We start from the raw sequence: 25684 nt of genomic DNA, 5'->3' as shown, positions 1-25684 counted from the left end.
ATATGACTTTTCCAGATGTTCCACTTGAAACTTCCTACGGGAATTTCAGCTTCCCAATTCAAATGGAGCACACCGTGAATTCAGAGGGTTAGATGAGGGTACAGCACTTTAGCCTGGAAGGTCCCCATGCCTTGTCAACAGCCCTGATGGCAAGAGGATAGTGGACCACTGTCGGCCCACTGAAGGCAAAGCTGGTGGTCCAGTGGCTTTTTCCTCAGCGTTTTCTGGATGGTTCAAAGCTGGTTAAGCAGACTATTAGGAATGACAAAATTCCACTCATTTTCCACTCACAGTCCTTCTTTCCTTCCTTCTTTCCTTTAGTTATACTTTGTAAAGTTGTAGATTAGCAAGTCATTTCAATCCAGCACATTGTCAGCAACATTTTCTATAAAATCATTTTAAATCAGGCCTACTCATTATTTTTCCCTCTCTCGGTTGTTTGTAATATTTGTCTAAGTGTATTCTCTGAGATAGAAAACTGTGTGCATTCAAAACCTGTTTGGGGAGATTAAAAACCTGTATGTAGGACAGTAATCTGGGTGGTCCCGGGGTGGACCAGCAGCGGCGCACAGAAAGCGGGGTGCCGCTTATCAAGCCAGCAGGCCGATTATACGCTTGCTATCTGGAAGTGAGAAAAACATGTGACGTAGTTCTTAATATATTCGAATTTCTGTTGCTATTTTATGGTGAACACTTATCATTAGAATATATAGGCATCATAACATGAGCATAAGCATTGGCAGTTTGATTCAGTGAATCGGTTCAACCAGTTCATTTAAATGAACCGGTTATAACGAACCGAACGGAGGCGATTTTGTAGAAATATCTGGCAACCGCGGCTAAAAACCGAAACCAAACTGGACCGTAAAGGTTCGTATAACGGGCTAGCGCTGGGCCCAGGGGTCAGCTTGCTGTAGGTAAGGTTTCATTCATGCTGTGGTTAACCGCACTGTTTACATTAGTTAGCCAGCTAGGCTACAGCGTACACGAAGCCGGAGTTAGCTTCTCATCCTGCGCTGTTTAAGGTGGAACGGAAAAAACTTCAGCCCTCATGATGCAGTTCGTGGTTGCTGAGGCTCGTTTAAAGTTTCCAGTGAAGGCGGTGGACACACAACTAGGCTAGTTCATGGTCAAACTGGCAGCCCTCACGTTCCCTAACGTTAACTATTATAGAGCCGCTCGCACAGCAGTGCTAGCTACAGCCTGGCTCTCTGCGAGACCGAGCACGCAAGCAGAGATGTGCGAGGTCTAAAGTGCGACCGAGAGCTGGAAATAGGCACATATTGCTCAGCCAGGCTGACAGAGGCGTAAAATTCGGGTCCAGAAAGTAAAAATCCTCCCCAGGATTTTGTTCCAACTGCCTGGACAGCTCTGCTGGTGGCATGATCTAACTAGAGAAGCCAGGCCGTTGAAACAAAATCCTGGGAAGGATTTTTACTTTCTGGACCGGAATTTTACACCTCTGCAGGATTATCTGATCAAATCAAATCAAATTTATTTGTAGCGCTTTTTACAACGGATGTTGTCACAAAGCAGCTTCACAGACTTCCAGAAAAGTTTTAACATGAATGTAAAACCCCCAGGTGAGCAAGCCAGGGGCGACGGAGGCAAGGAGAACCTCCCTCAGAGCTGAGGAAGAAACCTTGGGAGGAACCAGGCTCACCAGGGGGGACCCGTCCTCCTCTGGTCAGACTACCTACAGAGTTATTATACTACTAATATTAATAGCAGTAGTATTAGTAGTAGGAATAGCTGGGAGTCTGAAAACATCAGTGTAGGGTGGGCAGCTGGTCCAAGGCAGGTGGAGGTAGCTGGGGCATGGGCAGCTGGTCTGAAGTGGGAAGCAGGAGGGCTCGACAGTCAGTCGTCCTTCAGTGTCCGGCCGGACGTGGGCGGTTGTATACTCGGGGAAAAAAGGCAGGGAGAGGGAATTAGTTTTATTCTGTCTGTTTGTATATAAAACAGGGAATGTTAACATTCCCAGAATGTGGCTAACGACTCCGGCAGATCTGACTATAACAGCCTAACTAACAGGAGAGAACCAGAAGGACACACAGACACGAGAGCTCTCTGAAACAGTCTGGCATCCGTCCGTCCACCGTCCACAAACCTGAGTGACCGCGTGCGAGCAGCGGGACGACAGCACCAGCGTCTCAGTTTACTATAATTCCCTGGACCCCTGGATCTGCCGCCTTTATCTAAGGGGGAACAATTAACTACCAAAAGCTGAACTGAACAAGTGAGTTTTCAGCCTAGTTTTAAAGATTGAGTGTGTCTGAGTCCCAAACATTTTCAGGAAGATCCTTCCAGAGTTTGGGGGCTCTGTAGGTTCCAGTCCTGGAGGCCCGTGGGCTGTGAGTGCTTTCAAGACAACCCACCAGTTCTAATTTAAAGGGGAATTCCACTGATTGTTCAAAAACTCTCCATAGGCAGGTTTTAAGAAGTGAGCAAAGTCATACAGAAGGTGTTGATATAAAATGCTCTGTTTTAGAGAAACTTACTGAGTTGGTGTTGTTCACAGTGATGGTGATAGGAACCAGATGTCCGCCTTTAAAAGCTCTCTTATAGATATTTCAGTTATTTCATGAAATGGTTATGAATATGCTGATATGTGACACATTGTTTTATTACTGTTTTAAGATACAAGGTGTTTTTTAAATAGATTAATCGTGCGAAGATATATGCAGGGTGTTGTGGGTAGGGCTTGGCAGTATTATCGCTATCATGATAAATTGTACAATACAGTAAAACATCCTCTTCAGATGAAACTGCCAGGACTTTTGCCATATTGTGTACACTTGGCGCTCTAAAGTGGTGCAACCATCTATGCATTAGCCCTGTTGTGGGGAAGCTTAGAGTTTGATTCCTGGTGATGCCACAGCCGTCCGTAAGTGGGAGTCCTTGAAAGCTTAATTGGCCTCTCTGGGTGGGTAGGATGGTCCACCCTTCCCCATGAAGCTATTGGTATTTAATGTTCTCCTCCAAGTGTGTTGAACTGTCCTATGACATTGCATTAGCAAAAAAAAAGAAAAAATCTGGTAGCTTTAAGTGTCCCAGAGGAAGACGAGGAAGACTTGCCCTACCATGGTTGCATTGGTAGAATTGTGTGACCGGTAGACCTAGACCAGGGGTCAGCAACCCAAATGTTAAGAAGGGCCTGTTTTATTCCTTTCAACAAGAATTGAGAGCTTCAACATTTTATGTCCATTTCACCATCTTAGCTGTAAATATGTCTCAGTGTGGGAAAATGTACCAGTATAGGATAAAAAGTGAAATATAGACGAAAACGCAGACGCACTTTGCTCTGCTTCAAGCTTTAGCTCAGCTGTAGCCACTTTTCTCGCATCTCCGGCAGGAGACTTTTCAGTAAAAGTAGAAGAGTTTCTTGTGAAATGTCTCTCAACGTTTGACGTTTTATGAGGCTGAAGTCGCTTCTCATTCGCCAGCTTCTTGTTCAGATTTTCTTGTTCCACCTTAAATGGTGTCAGAATGTAACTGCTGCACCAGTTAAGGTGGAACAGGAGAATTGGAATGAGGACTTTTAGTGTTTGACAGGTTCCCACTGCAGATTAAACATATCGGGAAACCAGCTGGAGTGATGATGAATGCAGATAATAATAATAATAATAATAATAATAATCATCATAATAATAGATCACATTTATATAGCGCCTTTCACAAACCCAAGGTCGCTTCACATAGCATGGGCAGGAGAAAAAAACAACTATGCAGAGGAGGAGGAAGAAAAATGTGCATTAAACAGAAAAGTCATTAAGTCAGATTTAAAAGAGGAAAGAGAAGAGCCTCCCTGAGGGATTGAGGAAGAGAATTCCAGAGTTTGGTGGCCGTGGCACTGAAGGACCTCCCTCCCAAAGTGGAAAGTCTGGTGCTGAGACAGCAAGTAAGTTACTGCAAGAAGACCTGAGAGAGCGAGGGGGGGTGTAAGAGGTCAGCCGTTCTCTGAGGTAGGGGGGAAGAAGGTTATGCAAGGCTGAAAGTGACGGGACTGATAGCCAGTGTAGCTGAGAGGGAATGGGGGTGATATGAGCCGAACGCTTAGTATAGGTGAGCACTCTAGCCGCAGAGCTCTGAATGTATTAACTGAAATATAACCGATATTAACTGAAAAATTGGACGATTTTGATAATAAAGGTTCATTCGTCAATGAATTATCAATGTCTGTATGAAATCTCTCTCTTTGCCGTTTCGTAGCTACTAGCTGGGCGAGACCAGCCGTCTGCGCTGATCTTCAGGGTTAAAGGGTGAATCAGCAGTTCTACATTAACTCCAGCGTTTAAGACCATTTACTGTTAAACTGAGTTGAAGGATCAGCAGAGCTTTATTTTATTGTAAAGGAGGATTATTTCATTATTACCTACTGATCTGATTCTGCTGTGGAGCCTCAACAGGGCAGCAAAGGAGCTGCATGTTGGCGACCCCTGACGTAGACCTTGGGGAAAAAATATAAACATTTGAGACCAAAATCCTAAAAAATAAAACTAGATTATTTAAGACTGGGGTTGGACTCTATGGACTACAAAGAGCCCAGGCTACAATCGAGAACCGCTGAACTGACCTCTGTAGGCCTCTAGACCTCCAGGCGAAAGGTTAGATACTTTCCCTATTTTGCAGATTATGGCTCTTGCATGATATTGTTCATTCTCATCCAACGATTATTGTCCGAATGAAAGTCAAACACTTTTATTTTTAATGTGTATGAAGGACAGAGAAACCCTGCTAGGTTGGAAAATAATCTATATCATATCTGGCTTAAGAAAAGCACCATGAGAAGTGTGATCTCTGATTCTTTCACACTGTAAAGCTCTGTCTTTTTATGTCCTTGGTAAATTATTAGGTAATAATTAACCCAGGCCAAAGACGGATACGAGCTGGACTGCCCAGCTGAGTCACTCTGCACCAGAAACACAAGTGAGAAGAGACCACCATGAGCTTCAGGCTGTTTGAGGAGAAACACCACGCTTCCCTCTACCAGCAGTACCGCTTAACTCCAGCAGATGAGCTGAAGGAGCTTATTCTGCAGTACCTGGACAAAAAGGTAGGACGCCCTATGACCAGTTAGCCTTTACAGAGTTCGTGAACTTTATGTAAGACTTAAAAAAAACATTAACTAGGATTACAATAGACGTAAAGTGGCCTACAAAGTCTGACTTTATCATTATCATTAACTCATCATGATTTAACAGGTTTCGAGCACGGTTCTGCATGGGTCAGTTGCAGCTATGAAAGCCTTCTACTGGCAGTGGTCTGTCCACCATCTTCAGTGCTAATTACTGTTATTAATGTCTGATGTTTTCATCATAATGAAGTGAAGTTAGTAGAGTGTCTTGTTTTAAGCCTTAGTGCCTTGTTTCTTTGCAAGCCCTGTTTTGCCTTTGCTTACTTACTGATTTGATTATGATAAGCTGTTCCTGCAGGGCACGTTTTACCCATTTGCAGTGGAACTAGGTCTGTTAAACTTTTAAATTAAATAATTGCGATTATTTTACATAGTTAGTCATGATTAATCACACTTGTCTTATTTGCTCAATTAATTTTTTACACTTAAAAAGCAGCACATGCAATATGAGTGGACAAAATAAGCTTCAGGATGTATTTATTACTTTTAATTGCATAAAAACTGTATTTTTTATCTCATATACACAGAAATTGAACATGAAAATGATGTTATTTCCAAAGAGTGAACAGTTTCCAATGTTTATCACTGACATCCCATGTATTGTGTGTGTGTGTGTGTGTGTGTGTGTGTGTGTGTGTGTGTGTGTATATATATATATATATATATATATATATATATATAATATAAATATATGGTTGTAGCCTCTCTCATTCATACAGCTCTGGATTCTTGCTACACTGAAGGCTCTCAAGGAAAACTTCAGCTCCACTTCGCTGTTGATTTTGTTAGTTTGCTGCTTGTTGATTTATCCATAGTTCTCATGCAAACACTGTCCAGTGTAGTCTGCTTGAAGGTGCAAAGCCATTTTAAAGCTGTCTTTGTTTGAGAGGGCTGTCGGGACCCAGACCTCCCCGTTCTCCGCTCCGAAGTCCCCGACGATGTGGAACAACATGACTAATTAATTAAAGTTAAATCAAAGTTTTACTTTCAATTTAATGTTTTCTAATTTAGAAAGAGTAGCAAATGAAAAGAATTGAAAAAGCGTTCTTGCAAAAGTAAAAGAAAAGTCAAGAATCAATCTTTGCAAAAAAGTCGAAGTCAGATGAAAAACCAGACTTCATCCGCAGGTTCGGTTCGAAGGAGAAAAGGCCCTCTTCATTTATTAGTTCCAATGTGACCAAATGGTGCCCGAAAACCAAAATGTACAGACAATCCAAATACATTACATCTTTTACCCAAAGCTGAGCGACCTTATCACCCCTCCCTGGGTGTTTTCTTCACCCCTCCTTTAAGCTCTGATTCCCAATGTGCCTCATTTTCCTGAGAAGTCTGGTAACCCTTATTTCTCACCCAACTCAAGATGTTTTTTTAACAAAATTTCTCTGCCTTGTTTTCTCAGGCCTCCCTGTCCTCCTTGTGTCCGTTATTTGTAACACTTTCTTATTAATTTGGCTCAAAGACTGGTTCTTACCAACCCTTATCAGCTAGCCTTCCTATTCCCAGCTAACTTTTACTGTAAAAGCAGTGTTTCTCACTCTTTCTGACCTTCCAGGTGTTTTTTCCTACCACAATGGCTCCTTTTATTACACTACCCTGCTTTGTGTCTGGAGTAGAGTTAACATTATTCCATATGTGGAAATATCAAGCCTGCTTTTCCGGTCCCTGTCTGCCTGCCTCAGTTAAATGCTTATAGGCCTCTCTGTCTCAGTTTAGTGTTTATAACTCTATTTTTAATATTTTCCAAGCTAAATATTGTTACAAAACTTTTATTAATTAGGGTTCAAGGACATTTTCTTCAAAAACCCTGACAGGGCTACAATCACAGATTCTGTCATAGAAACAAACAGTGCACTAATTTGGGGGCAGTCGTGGGCTGGAGGTTAGGGAACTGGCCCTGTGACCGGAAGGTTGCCGGTTCAATCCCCAGCACCGACAGTCCATGACTGAGGTGTTCTTGAGCAAGACACCTAACCCCCAACTGCTCCCCGGGCACCACCGCTCTGGGTAAGTGTGCTCACTGCCCCCCTGTGTGTGTGTGTGTGTGTGTGTGTGTGTGTGTGTGTGTGTGTGTGTGTGTGTGTGTGTGTGTGTGTGTGTGTCGACTGCTACTACAGACTTCTTAAGATTAGAGCACAATTTAGCATTTGACACTATACATATGCAAAAGGCTGAATCTACTGCAGACACTTCTCTTTAATATTATTGTGTTGTCATGGTGCTTTTGTGTTATGTCTCCCAGAAGGGACCTCCTTATGAGCTGGCGGTGGACCTGGGGTGTGGAACAGGACAGAACACTCGTCTTCTGTCCCCTCACTTCCAGAAGATGGTGGGCATCGACGTCAGCGAGTGCCAGGTGGAGGAGGCCAGAGCTGTACCGGGGTTCACCAACATCACCTACAGGTCAGTCATGAAGCTGTTTGAGGCAACAGCATTAAGGATACAGCGAGTGATACACTATGTGTTGAAAAGTATCCAGACACCCCTTCTGATGAGTTAATCAGCTACTTTAGGGTGTACCAACTGCAGACACGGTTGTTTAGTCATTCACAGAGAGTCAGTGCCAAACATGAGCTAGAAGGGTATAAGCATTGTGCTGTGGAGCAGTGGAACTGCGTTCCCTAAGTGATGGCGCTCTATCCAGCACCTTTGGGATGAGTTGAAGATCCAGAACTGATCATCTAACATCAGTGCCTGTAATTTCGGAAGAAATTAGCATATGTCTACAAACTTTTGGACATATGTTGTATGTTATTTACCAATAAACGGAAATTTTATATTTATTATTGACCCAGTATTGGAATTACAGTTGATAATTTAGTAATATATTTAGTGCACACATGCACTGACACATGATGTCGGTTTTTGATGCTGAAAAATCTCTGAAATAATGCTAATTTGCTCACCTATGGGGTTTCTAACACTACGATAGCACTAAGTCAGTGCTGATGCACTTGAACATTTCTAGCCATTTTACATTAAATACAGATACTTGAAGCTTTGGTCAGACTTTATTTGGATGGTTCCCTATAGATGCTCTAAAGACACTTAAATTATTAGCAAACCTTCTGTTGATTTTCATTTATTAACATTAACCCTAACATTAGGGTTAGGAGTAGGTGTAGGTTTTGGTTTCAGATTAAAATTATGATTATCGTTAGACATAGTAGACTCTTTCACGATTAACTTGAAGTTCAGTTGCATTTAATGAATATTTAGTTCATTGTTACTTCTGAGCATTTACAGAGCATCTACAGTGAACCATCCAAATAAAGTGTTACCATTTACAAAAGACCTCCCATATGTTTTATTTGGAGCTTGTGACAGATGTTAACATATATTTGACCTTGTATGTATCAGTTTTATAGTAATTCTTTCAGTAAAGATTCCTGGCATGGAGCTGCCGTCGCTGTTTTCCATTCCAAACAACTAAACCTGTTTAGGCTATGACTTGTATTCAGTGACGTATTTAGAACTTCCAGAAGACCCATAGTGACATTTTATCTCACAAGGTTCATCCCTCCACTGTAAATCCAAATGTGATTGGATTAATCCGTCTGTCTTTTTCTAAATATATTAGTAGTTAATCTAACGTGTAAGGCCTTCTGTTAAGCTCCTGAAGGCCTAACCAACGGGAAAGTCTTTTTGTCTATATCTACTTAAATACTGCTGGGTAAGCAGTCCTGAATGGACCATTTTCAGTCGATTCTGTTCAGAGGCACTTTGAAAAGGTGTGGTGTTATGGTGAATTTGTTTATATTAAATTTATGATCAAAATGGGAATGTCATTAAAGGTGATCCTGAATGCACATGAAATGCTACCACCCAGTGTCTGCTACAGAAAGTACTATGTACTGCCATCTGTTATCTAATCACAGCAGCATTTACCTTTCTTATCACAGTGCCGGTCCAGCAGAGGTGCTGCCATTCCCTGATGACTCTGTGGATTTGCTGACTGCAGCCTCTGCTGCCCACTGGTTTGATGCCAAACGTTTCCTCAAGGAGGCTGCCCGTGTGCTGAAGCCTCGCGGATGCATGGCTCTCTTCGGCTACGCAGACAATTTTAAACTGCACTATGGTTCCTGTGGAGATCGGCTCAGCAACATCTATGAGGAGGTGAGAACCGCTGAAGAATGAAGCCTGTGAGTCATTCATTATTCATTCCAATCCTTAAAGGGCGTATATCATGGAAAAACGAGCTTTCTCACTTTTTCTTTAATAAAGGAATTTGATAAAGATAAACACTGGTAAAATTTCAAAACCTGCCATTCACTCCCGACTCCATACAGTCTACACAAGCAAAGTGAGCTAATAAAGAGGCCGTTTGGAATTGACTGTTTTTGTTACGTCACACAAGCCAGCATGTTTACATATATTCAGCCCACACCAGTTTAGCCCCGCCCATTCACACTAAAGTTATAAGGACCCTTTCAGCCCAAAGTACTTTTGAATGAGATACAATATAGGGCAGCCAATCAGAAGAGAGGTCATTTACATACATCAGTTTTAAAGACACAGTACCAAAAATGGCCTGGATTGAGTCTCATTCAAAAGTATTTTGGGCTGAAACAGCCCTTATAACTTCAGCGGGAATGGGCGGGGCTAGACTGGTGTAGGCTGAATAAATGTAAATGTGCTGGTTTGTGTGACATAGCAGTTTAGGGTGAGGTTATAAGGACTGTTTCAGCCCAAACTGCTTTTGAATGAGACACAATACAGGGCAGCCAATCAGGAGAGAGCCCATTTGCATACATCAGTCTTAAAGGTGCGGTATCGAAAATGGCATGTGTAATTCTCACTGATAAAGAGAGGTTAGAAAATGGTCATGTAAAAATGAATTACAATATTTTTGGTACATAAACACAAAAACATCCTGAGTGGACCTCTAAATAAATTAAGTAATTAATTAAGGGAAAATGTAGGATATGAGCAGTTTACATGCGTGAGCACAAACCGATCGACAAACATTTTACTGGCAACTCCAAAGTAATAAAATGCTATATTTTGATATTTTGTTTGTCTCTTCTCTTCAAAATATGGTGGTTGATGAGAATAGGGATCATTAATTTCACTGGACATTTGCATTACTTTTATTGCGTTTTATAGCTTATACTGTTGGAAATACAGCGAAAACAAAATGTCTAAAATGCCTCTGCTCTGCCATAATGGGATGTTTTTTTTTCTATTTATTTATCTTTATCCAGCTGAAGAAGTTTCTCCTGCCGTACACTAGCAGTCAGGTGGCAGTGTCCAACAGTAAACTGCAGGATTTATATGAAGCCATACCCTTCCCTGATAAAGAGAGGTATGTTCAAGGACTTTCACTGAATGTGATTTAATAAGAGCTTTAATAGCAATAGCATTTTGAACATGACTGATATAGATTAGGCTGGCCTTGCATTTTCTTCTGCACACCTACAAACCTCAATCCTCAGAAAATTTAGGACATTATGTGAAATGCAAATAAAATCAGAAAACGGTGATTAGTAAATCCTGTTTGATCTGTATTAAATTGAAAACTCAGTATTACCCACTAATACACCCCATACCCCAGACTGGTAACAACCTGGACCTTCTTTCTTGTTTGGCCTGGAGAACAACATCTGTTATTTTCATAAACACTCTGAAAAGTTGACTCATCAGACCACAGTACATGTTTCCACTGTGAGCCAGTGCATTTCAGATCGGCTTGAGCCCAGAGAAGTCGGCGGTGTTTCTCTGTTGTTGACATGACTTCTACACTGAACGCCAATGCAGTGGCAAACAGTGTTTATCGACAATGTCAATTATTCCCAAGCTCATGTGGTCATATCCATCACAGAAGCATGCCTGTTTTAAAGCATCTGAGGAAGGTGGTTTTCCATTCATTCCTCCCTCAGGAGGAATGAATGGAAAACCACCTTCCTCAGATGCTTTAAAACAGGCATACTTCTGTGATGGATATGACGCCATAAGCTTGGGAATTACCAAGTTACCAAAAAAGTGAACACAGGGTATAATTTTCAAGCCATCATTCAATAAATTTCAAACCATCTATAGAACAACTGAAACATTAAACAGTGCTGCTAGAGCGGAGCTGGTTAGTTTCACTGCGATAACTATGATATTTATGACATGATATGGCCCTTAAATTCACTGAGCTTTGCTGTTGAAGTTGGCTTCCTATTCGTAAGCTTAACATTTGAATTTTCCTGTTCCACCTTAAATGGTGCTGCAGTTAAATTCTGAAACCCGAGGTGCAAGTGGCTGGTGTGTATTTGCCAATTAGCTTGATAAAAGCTAGCTTCCACTTCTTGATGGATCTTTTAGCAGGTACGTGTGATTTTGATGGAAGGTCTAAGAATGATCAATAAATTCAAGGTTAATGACAATAAAAAGTTGAAAAGTTTAACGACTAAATGTAATAATTTAAAGATTACTCCCGTCATTAGAAGAGTCATTTCCCTGATTATTTTAGTACTGAGGTAAGCTAACAGTAGCTTCACGTTGTGCACTCTGGCTTTATGTTGTATACAGGAAAACTGAACTTGGCTGCCTCAGTAAGTCAAGTCAAAATTTATTTATATAGCGCTTTATAAAACAGATGCTGTCACAAAGCAACTTTACAGAAAAATCTGGGTCCGAGCCCCCATGAGCATCGCCAGTGGCGACAGTGGAAAGGACTCCCTAAGAGCAAGAGGAAGAACCCCTGGGATGAGGCAAGGCTCAAAAGGGGAGCTCATCCTCCTCTGGGCCACACCAGATAGCAAACAGCATTAGTATAAAATATTATAATGCAAAAATGGGGAAAAACAGGTGGAGCAATAGTTAGATAGCTTGAGTTTATGCAGCAGCAGCATAAAAAGGGTCAGTTCATGCAGGTGAGGTTTGCACAGCTTTGTACAGCATGAAACTCCATGGTGGTCAAAACGGTGCAGATCAGCCAACAGAGATGGAGCTCTGGTGACTCTAGCAGCTCTGGTGGCTCTCATGTGGCCACTCAGGCAGACGTTGCTCAGGGGCTCAAATAAAAAAAGAGAGAGAGTGAGAGAGAGAGAGAGATTAATTAACACGACAGGTCCATTTATGGAGAGATATTAGTGAGTAATAATACAACAACAGATATTAGCAAAATTCTTGTGCAAACAGAAAACGTTTTGAGTCTAGTTCTAAATGTAAAGAGTGTGTCTGAGTCCCGAACAGAGGTCGGGAGATGATTCCACAAAAAAAACTGACTACACTTTCAGCTCTAACCCTCTGTTGCATTTAATTAAGGATTGAAGTTATTCCAGTGAAGGAGGAGGTGACTGTCAAGAACCTACTCGGTCTTTTGGAGACTTACTCCACCTACCAGGCCTACCACAGGGCAGATCCCAAAGCCGCAGCTGCTCTATTGGAGTCAACAATGACAAGGTAACCGCTGCCTAATGTAAATACAGTGTGCTGCAGGAAACAAAAGGTATGCCGTTGATAACAGCATAGCTGACAGTAATATGAAACTGCTACGAGGAGATAAACACCAGTTGCTGTTCTGTTGCTCTGTTGCAGGTTTCTGGGGGAGATGGGTGTCTCGTCCCCTGAAGCCAAGCTAGAGATCAGACTGGAGTACTTCTGTGTGCTGGCATGTAAACCACAATAGCGAGGCATTAATTTTTAGTGGTCATTGTTGTTTATTGGGCAATACCACTGATTTCCACTCAGTAGACTGTGGTTCAGTGCCCCGCCCAGGTAGGGACACCTCATTACACCAGTAAGAGTCCTTGGACAAGACTCCTAACGCTACATTCGCATTTGTAACACAGGTCAACCTTAAGTTGCTTTTACTAAATGTATAAAATAAGCACAGTCCCAGTTTCTGATTTCATCTAAAGTACTGTAAACATTTAAAGGTTAGTCCTCAGGCCAAGGATTTCCTTGACCGTAGTTTCCAAATCTTGCTTTTCTCCATGCTTAGAACTTTTTAGTGGTCTACACTTACAAAAGGTTCTTCAAGGGTTTTTCAGTAAAGACAGTGGTTCTTTATTGGGTTATGGACACTCAGAGAACCATTTGCATGATTAAACTTTTTGAAAATGGTTCTACAGAGGACCAAAAAAGTTTGGCTAGCCTTAGTAAGATGTTAGAATGAGCCATTTTTGCTACATGGAACCACCGACAACACAATGAAGAACCAGTTAACCATGCAAAGAACCATTTAATCATGCAGATGGTTCTTTGAGTGTTCATGGTTCTATAAAGAACCATTGTCTTCACTTTACAACACTCGAAGAACCATCTTTTTTAAGAGTGTATCCATGAGAATTGCTTTTTTGAGGCAGTACAAGTATTTTTGCGCATCAAAACACTACATACCATTAGAATAAACATAAATACAGTAAAAAGTATCACAGTGTGTTGTTTTTAAAGATGTTACTGATATGTTGGTTTGAAGAACGCAGGTTTGGTTCCTTGTCTTCTCAATGAAGCTCCAGTCATGGGTGGATTTATTTGATTTCATGCGCACCACCTGTTTAAATTTACTGCAGTACTTATTAGATATCACATTGCCTCTTGGAACTGAGTTACAGGGCAGTGGTTGAAATCTTCCCCTATGAAACGGGACCCTCAAATACAAAGAGCACCACTTCATTAACAGCTACTGCCGCCGCTCTGTAGACGACCCTGCCCGTCTGCAGTGACAGCAGAGGAGGGGAAAGTTCAGCTCCTCACTGCTGGGCTTTAGTTACATTTAGGGCATCATATGCCGTCAAAGGGGGGAGTGAGACAATTAATCATCAATGCCCACCCCTAATTCTTCAGTAGCCACGTTTACATGCAACCTAATAATCCATTAATAATCCGACCAATAGCTATATTGGAATAGAATACGTCCATGTAAACACCTCAGTCGGAATAGTCTAATCCGATTTCTATCTGATTGAACAAGGTGGGTAATCCTGTAAATAGTCCGTTAAATAGAAGAATAATATCTGTGTAAACGCCTGTATCCGATTACATTCCCTATCGGAACATGTAAGTACGTGTATGTGCATGTGCGTTTGTGTCACAGCAAAATCAGAGAAATCATAAACGGCTCTGGCAAAAGTTTATAACGTTCAGTATGATGGGGCAGAAACTGGTCTGTAGAGGAAACAAAGTTCATGCTCTGATCTTTAAACGACAGCGGTGGGACGGATGTCCAGCTTATGTGTCTCAGAACACGACGTCTTCCTCCCGGCATTCTTTAATAAGGACATTCATCCATCCATTTTCTAAGCCGTTAATAGAGACATTTCTGATATCATTTTAAAGTAATTAAAAACACAAGCACTGCTCACTGCTGCTCATCTCACTCTGACTGGACCTCACGCTGTCATGGTAACATTTACTCTAAGCGGTTCTCCACACATACGCATCATTTTGCTTCGGATTACTTGTAGTTAATGAGCATGTAAACGAAGGTTTTCCATCAGATTGTTGAGTAGAGTGAGATTAAACACCTCCGTCTGAATCTGTAATCGGAATGTATTCAATCGGATTGGCAAAACTCTGTAAACAGCCAGTTATGTGAAGCTGAAGTCAGGTCTCGTTCCACCTTAAATGGTGCAGCAGTTACATTTTAGTGCTTCAGGCGTCAGGCCTATTTAAGGTGGAACGGGAAATTTAGCCAGTTAGCTCCTGAGACATCAGCTACTATTACCAATTTTTATGCTTGTTATGAAGAAAAGGACCATTATAAATATTAAAGATAATACAAAGGTTACCGTATTTTTTAATGGACAGAATATTTGTGGGTTTCTTTGGTCTCTTGCTCAGCTGCCTTGCCAGTTTTTCGTTCTTCCCCTCACATCACTCTGTTTGGAGGGCCATATAGCCCCAACGCTTCACCCCTCCCCTCTATCTCAGCAGGAATCGTGACACCCTACCCCTAGACATGAACGTACAAAACAGAGGGGTAAGGGCTCAGTGGTAGGGGCGAGGGGTGAAATGGGATTGGGCCATGATTGGGATATAACACAGTACTGTATGTGTGTATATGTACAGATAGTTTTAAGAGATGTCTTGAGCATTTGTGAAAAGATCCAGATGTTTTTTCTCGTCACAGTATGGTGATTTATACTTAATGATGCTTTGAGTTTTAAGAGAATAACTTTAGAGAATAGCCTTTTTTATTCCCCGCACTCATGAAATTACATTATATGGAGGCTTTTTATCCCCTGACACTAAAATATGGCAACTTTAATGTATTTAAATGAAATTTAAATTAATTGTTTGCTCTCTTTTTTCTTTTTTATACTAAGCACGATGGAATGTGAAGACTAAAAAAGTGAATATTTACTCCCTCAACACATGCATTAATAAGGCTAACCATGTTGTTACATGACCTGTATCAAAAATGTAAACCCCCCAGTCCCTGTCCAGCATTCTGGAAGAACGTCTTCCTCTTAATAAAGAATCCTGTTTCATTCATTCCTAATGCGGTCAATCATTTACTCTCTCGGGGCTCCAGTTGCAGATACTGCAAACTGAATTTTTGACATTTTTGACCTGCTAAATATACACTTATGTTGAAAAGACTGGAATCGCTCGCCATATTACAACCTTTGTCATTTTATATACAATAACAGTGAGGATTTCCATATTGCAGCATATTGTTTTTTTCATTCATTATTTCAAGAATTCTGTGAACAAGAGGATAAAGCGTTACTAAAACATTGTACTTCAATTTACACTTTATATCCAAACGTGTAGACGCCTGCTCATACAGCGTTTCTTCTGAAATGAACTGTATTAATAGAGAGTTTATTTCCCTTTTACGTCAGTAACAGCCTCTAGTCTTCTGCGAAAGCTTCACACCAGATGTTGGAACATTGCTGTGAGGATTTGATATCACTCCAACTCATCCCAAAGGTAGTGGTTGAAGCTCCATGACTCCAGAGAACACAGTTTCACAGCTCCACAGTCCAGCGCTGGGGGGCTTCATACCCCTCTAGCTGACTCCTGGCATTGGGCATGGGGACCTTTTGGACAGTTTGGGTGTAGTTCCCGTATCCAGTCCTGGTAGTTCACAGAGAATAAAGTCTTTTTCTGTTGATACTCATCAGTTCATTCTGAAGCTCTACATGAGGTGAACACAGTTCATGGGAACATAAAGAGTTACCAAAAATAAAAAATTAGGGAAACTGCTAAGTGTTCAGTTTCCTCCAGTACTTGCATTACTTACATACACATAGGCAAGTCATTTTCAGAAATCATGTATTTTTGTGTGCATTCCAGGTAATACCAATCAAACTGCGGCTTGTTTTAATTAAGTTAAAAAACTATAATTATTTATTATTTCACTGAATTAATTTAGGCAACTCTGGTTAACCCAGTCAATGTTATTTACTCTCCAAAACCACCAGTGACACTAAACTTTATGTAAACTCCTATTTCATTATAAGTCAATTTTGAAAATTGGTGGAGCTCCCCTTAACGTGAAAAATTACCCATCGTAATTTTAATACATTTAACGCTGTTTTTTTTTTCCCATGCATAAATGTTGAGAAATGTTTACATGCACATGTTTGTTCAAGAGAGTTTTTGAAGAGTTTTATCTTCGTCTCAAGAGATTTTAGGCCGTTTCTGCCTTTATGCGCTCGCGGTGCATCATGGGAGTTGTAGTTTTTCTACCCGGCACTAGCAGCGCTGGAAAGTCTCGCTTTAAAACGCTTCACGAACGTTTTAAGTTCCCGAAAGATTCGAAAAGCGAACGAAAAACAGTCATTTTGTTAACCGACACGAGAGATTTAAACGTTTTTTTTTTCATTTTTAAACGCTGAAAAAAAGGGATTTCGCTGTAGCGCCACACTGTACCTCAGAAACACGTGACTGAACTGGACTGAACATTCACTCATTCGACCACGGAAAGGAGAGAGGGGCCGATCTGCTTGGTCTGTTAGTACTCTGGACCCTGCGTTCACTCTCGGTCTGCGTGCACTGTGTGGACATGGCTGTCCGCCTGTTTGAGGGGAAAGAACATGCATCCTCATACTTAAAATACAGAGTGACCCCCCCTGAAGAGCTCATCACCAAGATCCTGACCTTCCTGAAGACACACGTAAGTTTGCCAACCTTCTTCCTTTTTTCCCCAGCGAGAAAAATCTAGTGTGGCATTACAGTTCTTTAAAGGGGAACCCCACCCGTTTTTCAAAAAATTCTACACAATTAAATGGTTGAGATGTAAACAAAGCCATTAGAGTGGTTTGCTGTGAAACCTTGCCTAGCCTGCCTGGTCAGTTTTTTACAATGGTGGTGATAGGAACCAGACGTCCACCTCTAAAAGCTCCCTCACAGAAACGACTACATTAAATGGTTATGAACACACAGCCCAGCCCAGTGTGTGAGGCATTGCTCTGTATTAGTTTTCTGATAAAGTTGTGGTTTAAAATGTCTTTTAATCCCATCATAGTGGAGGAGTGGACCATTGTAAGGCAAATGAGTCCCTTTATTTTTCAGACTCGTGCCTGTTTTACCATCATCAACCTTACATATAACAGCCCAGAAGACGTGCAGGTTCACTGGTGGTGAATAAAATGCCCATATTTGTGTTGTGGACATGGTGACCCCTGGTTCCCATCACCACCACTGTAAAGAAATCTGAGTGTGAGTTTCTCTACAATGAACCATTTCACACCAAACCGCTCTGAATGACTCTGACTTAGAAACCATCCAATAGATTGTACATAAATTTTGATTAAAGCTCTTGTTTTTCATGCTCTGTGTTTACAGAACGGTTCTCTGTGTGAGCTCGCTGTGGATGTGGGCTGTGGGTCGGGTTAGGGCACAGCCCTGCTTGCACCACACTTCACCCAGGTGGTGGGAACAGACATCAGCCCTGCTCAGCTGGAGCAGGCCGTGAAACACAACTCTGCCCCGAACATCTCCTACAGGTTTTTACAGCTTTGATTACAGTGTTTGTTTGGTTTTGTGTCTCTGCAAATCAGATTTGACGCCTTGCAGATCATCACGGATACAAATATCAGCAAAACTACTCACGACTGAGGCAGTTTGCACATGTAGGCTGATTGTTATTCTGGGCACCATGAGGCCGTGCTTGGGATGCTGAGAATGGGTTGGACAGGCCTCTGAAACTGGGTCACTCCAGTGTGATTGTAACAATGGGGTGCCTTCAACAACTAAATTAAAGGGCCAGTCTCCTACATTTTTCATATGTTGCTTTTCTGAAGTCCATTTATGAAGTTGATCTGCTTTGATCTAGCAAAATAGTCATACATTATTTCACATGACCATTTTCTACCCTCTCCTTATCCTTTAGAATTTAACAGGCTGTTTTTGTTACTGTGCCTTTAAGACTGATGTATGTAAATGATGGGTGTCATGATTGGCTGCTTGGCTCAACAAGCAGTCCAGACTAACATACTTCTTATAACATCAGCATGAAGGGGTTGGGGCTAAAGTGCTGTAGGCTAAAGAGGTAGATATATTGTCATGTGCCATTTTTTTTGTGACATCACAAATACAGTGAATTCAAAACAAGCCATTTTGCAGCTTAATTTGCATTTGAGATCAACTGATATGAATTCAAACTTTAACGTGTATTTTTTCCAAAAAATGAGAGAAAGTCATTTTTCCATGGCATGAGCCCTTTAAGTCAATTCAGGCACTTAGTTAAATCAAAAGTTTACATTAAAGGGCCCATGTCACATGTTTTTTAGGCCTTCTCAAAACGTTTTTTTTGTTTACCCTTAGAATTTAACAATCTGATTTTGTGTTTACTGTCCCTTTAAACCTGATACATGTTTAAAAAAAAGTGGTGAATATTCAGGGTAGGGCTAAAGTGCCCTAGGCTAAAGAGGTAGATTGTGACATTACCAATACAGTGAATTTGAAACAGGCTGTTTTGCAGCTTATTCCGGATCAACTGGTATGAATCAAAACTTTATGTGCTTGTTTTTCTTTTCCAGAAAATGAGGGAAATCAATTTTTTCCATGATATGAGCCCTTTAAATCAACTCAGGCATTCAGTTAAATTCATTTTGTGAATTAAAGGACCCATGTCATGTGTTTTTTCTGCATTTTGTAAGGTGTGCTTTATTCACCAATCTGTTTTTGTTGTTACTGTGCCTTTAAGCCTGATATGTGTAAATGATGTCTGTCATGATTCGCTACCTCACTCAACAAGCGAGCCAGACTAAAATACTCCTAATAACTTCAGACCTTCAGCATGAATTGGCTATAGGCTGATCAGGTGCAAATATGTAAATGCATCACAAATACACTGAATTCAAAACAGGATGTTTTAAAGCTTAATTTGTGTTAAAGATCAACTGGTATGAATTAAAACTTTAACAATGTGTATGTTTTTTTCAAAAAGTGAGAGAAATTAATTTTTCAATGGTATGAGCCCTTTAAGTCAATTCAGACAATCAGTCAAATTAATACTGTAAATAAAAGGGCCCATATCATATGTTTCATATCATATGTAAACAGTCTGTTCTGATTGGCTGCCTCATTTGAAACGCAGACTAAAATACTCCTTATAGCTTCAGTGGGTGGGTGGATTTATGGAAATGCATATGTATTTGTGACCTCACAAATGCAAAAAACTTAAAATGGGCTGTTTGCAGCTCATTCAAGATGAATACTAGGTGTATATTTATTTATTTATTTATTTATTTATTTATTTATTTATTTATTTATTGAATTTTCATGACCAAATCGTAGGCAAATTATTTAGTAACTACGTGAAATAAATGTAAATTTTTATTTTATTTATCTGTTTTTGTAAAAGCTCCTCAAATGAACAGAACGTGTGTTTTATGATCCACACATATCACTATATGCTCACAATTTACTGCTGAAAGCCAAAAATCTCAGACGCTCTTTGTGTTATTCTCTAAAAGTGATGATTCCAGAGCAGATCACTGAAGAGACGCCGTCTGTTTATAGTTTAGAGCCCAGATTTGGGGAAAAACGGGTCGACTTTCAGTAGAAAAACAAAGATCAGCTTCTTTTATTATAAGGGTTTAAAATGACATCACCGTCTATTAGACTGGAGAGAAGAGCTACAGCCTCACACGACGCCCAGCTTCTGAATGGAGCTTATGGAATATGAACGTTATGAAGAACATGACGAAGAACTTATTGGAACCACCAGTGGTCTCTAAGAGTTGGAAAAAAAGAATGAGGAATATTTGGATTTCTGTGGTCAGTCCAGGCAATCACTTAAGTTCATTGTCTGAAGTGCCACGGAGTTTGAATTACAGAACATCATGATGTTATTGAGTAATCTGACCTTTTGGCCTTGTTATCAAGAGATATCGTCATGCAGCACCAACAGTCAGCAAATTGCCTTTAGACTCTGTAGACAAAAGATCTCTTTCTCGTTTATACTTTCAGAGAGTGTCCTGCCGAGGAGTTGCCTTTTAAAGATGGTTCAGTAGATCTTGTGACCGTCTTTTCCGCCTTCCACTGGTTCGACCAACCCCGCTTTCTTCAGGAAGCTGACAGGATACTGAAGCCCAGGGCCTGCCTAGCCTTCCTGAACTACAGTATGGACATAGAGCTCAGCTATGGAGACTGCTCCAAGGAGCTGAACCACATTTGCCAGGAGGTGAGGCGCTCCTTCTACCACTCTTGATTTAATATACACTTCGTTGGGTGAAATTATCTTGCACCTGGCCATTTTACCAGAAACAACTCAACACATGCGCAAATGTCAGGAGAGATTTCTGAAGATTTTAGGCATTAAATTAGGAAAGGACATTGAAAAATTTCAAAATACATTGAAAAAATAAAAGTGTAACGGATGATTAAAAGCCACAGAGAAAACGGGACTCATAACAACCTTGTAAGACCTGGTAGACACCAAAACTACCACCACCAAGTAAACAGCACTTAAAACTTTCATCTTTGAGAGAAACTCCACTCTTGCTTCAGATCTGAAAAAACCCACAGGTGTTTCTGTGCATCCTTCCACCCAATCTGGACTTAATGCGTTTGCGGTTAATTGAATAACCAGAAGAAGAAAATGCTAAACCAACTTCTAAGACTGAACTTTGGAGGAGTGGAAAAACATCCTTGTAGATTTCTTTGAGAAACTGAAAGTGAGTCTCCTGAAAAGGATCAGAGCTGGAATAAAGGTGAAGAGTGGACAGACTAAATGCAGAAAAATTTGGATAATATGTTTAGCTGTTAAGGCTTCAGAGTAACTTTCAGTAAATATATTTCCTGTTGAAAAAAAAAATGAAGGGTGGTCTCTGGCTTTTTCACTTAGTTTGCCCGTCTGTTGCTGCACAATTTAACAGCCCCCTCTACCAATGCAAAGGGACATCCATATGACATTTACGGCGTTTGGCCGACGCTCTTATCCAGAGCGACTTGCAGCTTGATCGTTTTACACAGGAAGGCGAGGGTGGTGTTAGGAGTCTTGCCCAGGGACTCTTATTGGTATAATGTAGGGAGCTTACCAAGGTGGGGGATTGAACCCCAGTCTACATCATGGAAGGCAGAAGTGTTACCCACTACACTAACCAACCAGTGCATGACTGAGATATTACTGGTGTGGTCGATCATTCTCAGCGCTGATATGGTTGAGCTTTATGAGGTAAAAATATATGCTGTGGTCTCTGAACTGTGTACATCAAGGTGGACCAACAAGTTAGGCGTTTCCAATAAAGCAGCCAGTAAGTATATAATATCTAAAAACCCAGACACACTTCCGTGTCTGATACAGTCGTAACAGCACCACAAACACTACCATGTCACCGCTGTCCAGTTGGTCAACCTGGTCAAAGATGGTCATATTAGGGTCCATGTCTAACTGACGATGTCAAGTCTGTAACTGTGAACCCACAAAGTGCACCTGCATGATAAGCGTTTCTGATAAAGTGGACAGTATATGGAGGTAAAAGGTAGATGCACCTAAAGAACACTGGAAAGTGTAGATTGCCTGAGGCATTTCAAGAATAATGAGTTGTAAATAGCAAATACAAAACTAGGGGTGGAAGGTTCGATCAGCTGTGTAATGGCCAATTTCCAGCTGAAAGGCCATGAATGACAGTTCATTCGCTCCTTTTTAGAGGAGCAGCAAGAAGCATTGCCTTGAGTCCACCCCTCCAACCCCCCACCCCCACTGACCTACAGAAATACCTTCAGAATTGCTCGTTATTCAGCGTTCGCTCTCGTAAGAGGCGGTGGCACTGGGACTTATTGTTCCTCTGTCTCTACAGTTTCACAATGTCCTGCTGTCTCATCAACACTCGTACCTCGGCCCCGGCTCCAGGGTGTTGTATGAACAGACCTATAACTCTCTGCAGTACCCAGCGAAGGAATGGTAAGCTCTTCAAACTGAAGAAGTCTTTAATCATGCAAAGGACCCTTTAATCATGCAAAGGATTCTCTAGGTGTTCAAAGTTCTATACACAACCACTGTCCTTACTAAGGAACCCTTGAAAACCATCTTTAAGTGTGTAGCGAAATGATCGACGTTGATCACAGTTCAGTACAGGCCACACTTGTGCTTGTAGGTAGAGGGGATATTTTATTATGACTTGAGTTTGATGTACATTGTCTTGTTTTTCAGAAAGAAAAAGCACTTTTTTGTCATGCGTTAATAAAGAATGTAAATAATAATTCAAATGTAATGGTTACTTATTTGTAATTAAGCATGTGATTACATAATTACGTTAAAATAGTATAGCCTAACGGTAATAACTCTGGCCTTCTAAGGGTTAACAGATGTCTAAGGTCGTTCCTGTGTTTCTGTCTGACTCTAGGGAGCCCAGTTATTGGGTGAGGCATGTTGTCCCTCTCTCTAGATACATTGGCATGGTGGAATCGTTCTCCTCCTACCAGCTGCTCCTAGAGAAGGACCCAGAGGAGGCCCGCAGACTGTCCACAGACATCACTCAGAGGTCAGTTTCTGATGTCTTCCACACCATGTGTATATGTATATATATGTATATGTGTGTGTGAACACAGTGGTGCACAAATCAGTGTTACATCGCAACAGTAAAGAACTTTCTTCCAGGGTGTTAAGGAAGGTAATGCATGACTGATACAACAGCGTTTGTACTAGTCCTCAGCCTAAGATATTGAAAAAACAAAGCTTCTTTAAAGTGGTCTTCACAGGTCACCCCACAGGCTTCACCCCTTGGTGTGGTTCGTTTTTTGTCATGTTATCATGAACCTGCACCAGCCACACGTTTCATTGCTGGGAGTAATCTAGAAATACTCACTTACCCGATCGTGGTGCGTTCACACCAGAAGCAGCTCTTTCGCCTCATTTCTGAACTCAAACTGACCGTTGGTTGCCGTGGTTTCACTGACACCATGCACAAGTGAGATGTGGTCCCACTACAAATAAGAATGTTACCTGGGATGTTCAGCCTGCGCCGCCAGCAGTGGGTGACGGCTGCAAAGGGCCATAACTTAAGGAAACTCCGATTCCCAGAAGCCCACGGGCTGATTAGGTTAACTTCACTCACCTGCGGACTCCACTACTTAAGGCTGCGGCAAACAGTAGGGTTTGTCACACTTTTGTAGAGGGGTGACCGGTACGGTACTAAGCATCCTAAAAGAAAAGAAACGAAAAGAAAAGAGGGCTGAGAAAGGAAATTGCTCCAAAACTAAAAAGGAAAGAAAAGAGGAGTACAAAGAATAACTGTCTGAGTCTACCTTCCCCGCGCTCTAATATATGAGGTGTATTTTCTTTTCCCACCTCTTCCATTTCCCTTCTTTGAGGTGCTCTAGCCGCTGACACCTGTACGCCCCATTGGCGCAGCGGTAACTCCGCGATCAGTACAGTGGCGGTTCGAGCCTGGCTCCGGGTCACCTCAATCACAACCTTCCAAACACGCCTTCCACCGCCCCTATAAGTTTATTTGGTCCACTTCTCACTGGTTTTTCATTTCTGCACTTGCACCTGCACTTCTACTCACTTTACAGTGTGTGGGCCAGATCTGGGCCCGAGGACCCAGCCGTGTACTGGGCCAGAACAAACCAATGATGTGGCCCACAAATGAGCCAGACAGATTTTGCTAACTGGGTAGAACCGTAGGTTCTGTTGGTTCTTGTTTGGGTCGGTTGTTTTTGAACGTTCGGTGGATAAACACCATTCTAAAGAGAAAACTCTGCCATGAAATGTGTGGTATATGGTCATAATTATATCAGAAAAAAGTAACCACACAAAGTTTTAAAGCTATTGACCGGGAAAGATCCGTTTTAAAAAGCTTTCTGTTGTTCCAATATATTTCAGGATTTGTACAAATTCCTCGTGTACCAGTGCAGCTCTCCCTGCTTGATCCACCCAGAAGTAATTTCTTTGCTGTGGTGACACGACACTGATCTGTCCTTTAGCAGCACTATAGCTTTCATCAGACTGTGGGCTCCAAACTAGCTGTTTAATATCAGATATGATGACCTTTCTCTGTCTGTCCTCCGTCTCTCCGTCTACTCTAGACTCTTGTCTGTGATGAAAGTGACGTCCATTGAAACGCAGGTCACCATGGCAGTCCACTACTTTTACGTTCTGGCCTGCAAGCCCTCAGCTCAGTGATTCTTCCCTGATTGAGTAGCTCTCAGATTTTTCCTCTGCTGTTCTTGACACGCACTTGAATATTAAAATATAGTCTACATCAAATGTTTTGTTTATAAATATAACACTATGTAGGCAATCAATGCATTTTTCTTCCATATTGTGACGTATTTGTGAGAAAAGCAATATCAGGGAGGGTCTCTGAGCTCACCATGATGGGTGTGGGGTGGTGAAACATTATATTAGTGATTATTATCATTTTGTGCACAGTGACATCATCAAAAATCAGAATGCATTTTAGAGACGAGCAGAAATCAGTACATTTTAATGGAAGATTACATGTGTGTTATGTGTGATCGTATGAGGACCGTTCTGCTGAATTAGTTCAAAAGAAATAGTTATGCAATCAGACCTTTAATATTTACAAAGATTACATTATAAGCTAGCTAAATATGTATAAAATCATACATATCGCTGTGTGTCTGAACAAAACCTCATATCTCCATTTTTGTTGTTTTTCGTTTTTTGACATGATGCGAAAATGCCCATTGCCTTTTACGTTGTACGTAAATTTCACGATCAATGGACTAAAAGAAATGGCCCAAAAGGACATGGAAAAAATTCTGGTTCCATTGACTTACATTAAAAATAAAGCAGGTTTTTTCCTTCTCCTGAAAAGTGACCATTTTGGAGATACGAAGTTTCATTCCGACAGCAGTGATATAGATATTCTGTTGGGAGGTGTCTGTCCCAAAACCTAACAACTAAAATTTACACTTGTAAGAAAATAATACTTACATTTCTTGTATTTTTCTAAAGATATTGATTTAAAAGATGTAGCTTTATCATGAGTTTTGTTTTTTTTTTAATAAAAAGTCTCAAAAAATGCTGTCCCACGTTTCTTGCTCTGTGTTGTAGCCATGTGCTTTTTCATTCTTTTTTATTTATGTATTTATTTATTTTTTTAATTGAGAATAAGAATGAGGGAGAACATGCTATCCTCTACTGCAAGACCATGGGCTACCATGGTAATTGACGACTCCTCTAGCCGC

The 25684-nt window shown here is 41.1% G+C and overlaps 2 protein-coding genes across 4 annotated transcripts; both read left to right on the top strand.

Moving 5' to 3' along the window:
* Positions 1–608: 608 nt before the first annotated feature.
* zgc:162396 (uncharacterized protein LOC555292 homolog) lies at positions 609–13497 on the top strand. 3 transcript variants are annotated; one of them, XM_017703024.2, is made up of 7 exons: positions 609–870; positions 4856–5056; positions 7377–7537; positions 9037–9250; positions 10339–10439; positions 12389–12526; positions 12662–13497. In XM_017703024.2, the coding sequence occupies exons 2-7, from the start codon at positions 4946–4948 to the stop codon at positions 12750–12752; spliced, it is 816 nt and encodes a 271-aa protein (XP_017558513.1). In that variant the 5' UTR covers positions 609–870; positions 4856–4945; the 3' UTR covers positions 12753–13497. The 3 variants fall into 3 exon arrangements, with proteins under 3 accessions (XP_017558513.1, XP_017558510.1, XP_017558511.1); XM_017703021.2 differs by having other exon boundaries at positions 610–917; XM_017703022.2 differs by lacking the exon at positions 609–870 and adding an exon at positions 4310–4607.
* Positions 13498–16929: 3432 nt separating this feature from the next.
* On the top strand, positions 16930–24737 carry zgc:162780 (uncharacterized protein LOC555377 homolog). The gene is given in 6 exon segments (XM_017703020.2): positions 16930–17192; positions 17864–18024; positions 20495–20708; positions 22327–22430; positions 22873–23010; positions 24557–24737. Coding segments are annotated over 6 exon segments (825 nt in total). The 5' UTR covers positions 16930–17081; the 3' UTR covers positions 24654–24737.
* The last annotated feature ends 947 nt before the right edge of the window (positions 24738–25684 follow it).

This window comes from Pygocentrus nattereri, chromosome 6 (genome assembly GCF_015220715.1).
Source record: "Pygocentrus nattereri isolate fPygNat1 chromosome 6, fPygNat1.pri, whole genome shotgun sequence".
Lineage (NCBI taxonomy): Eukaryota > Metazoa > Chordata > Actinopteri > Characiformes > Serrasalmidae > Pygocentrus > Pygocentrus nattereri.
The sequence above is the reverse complement of the archived record's forward strand: the minus strand, read 5'-3'. Positions and strand labels throughout refer to the sequence as shown.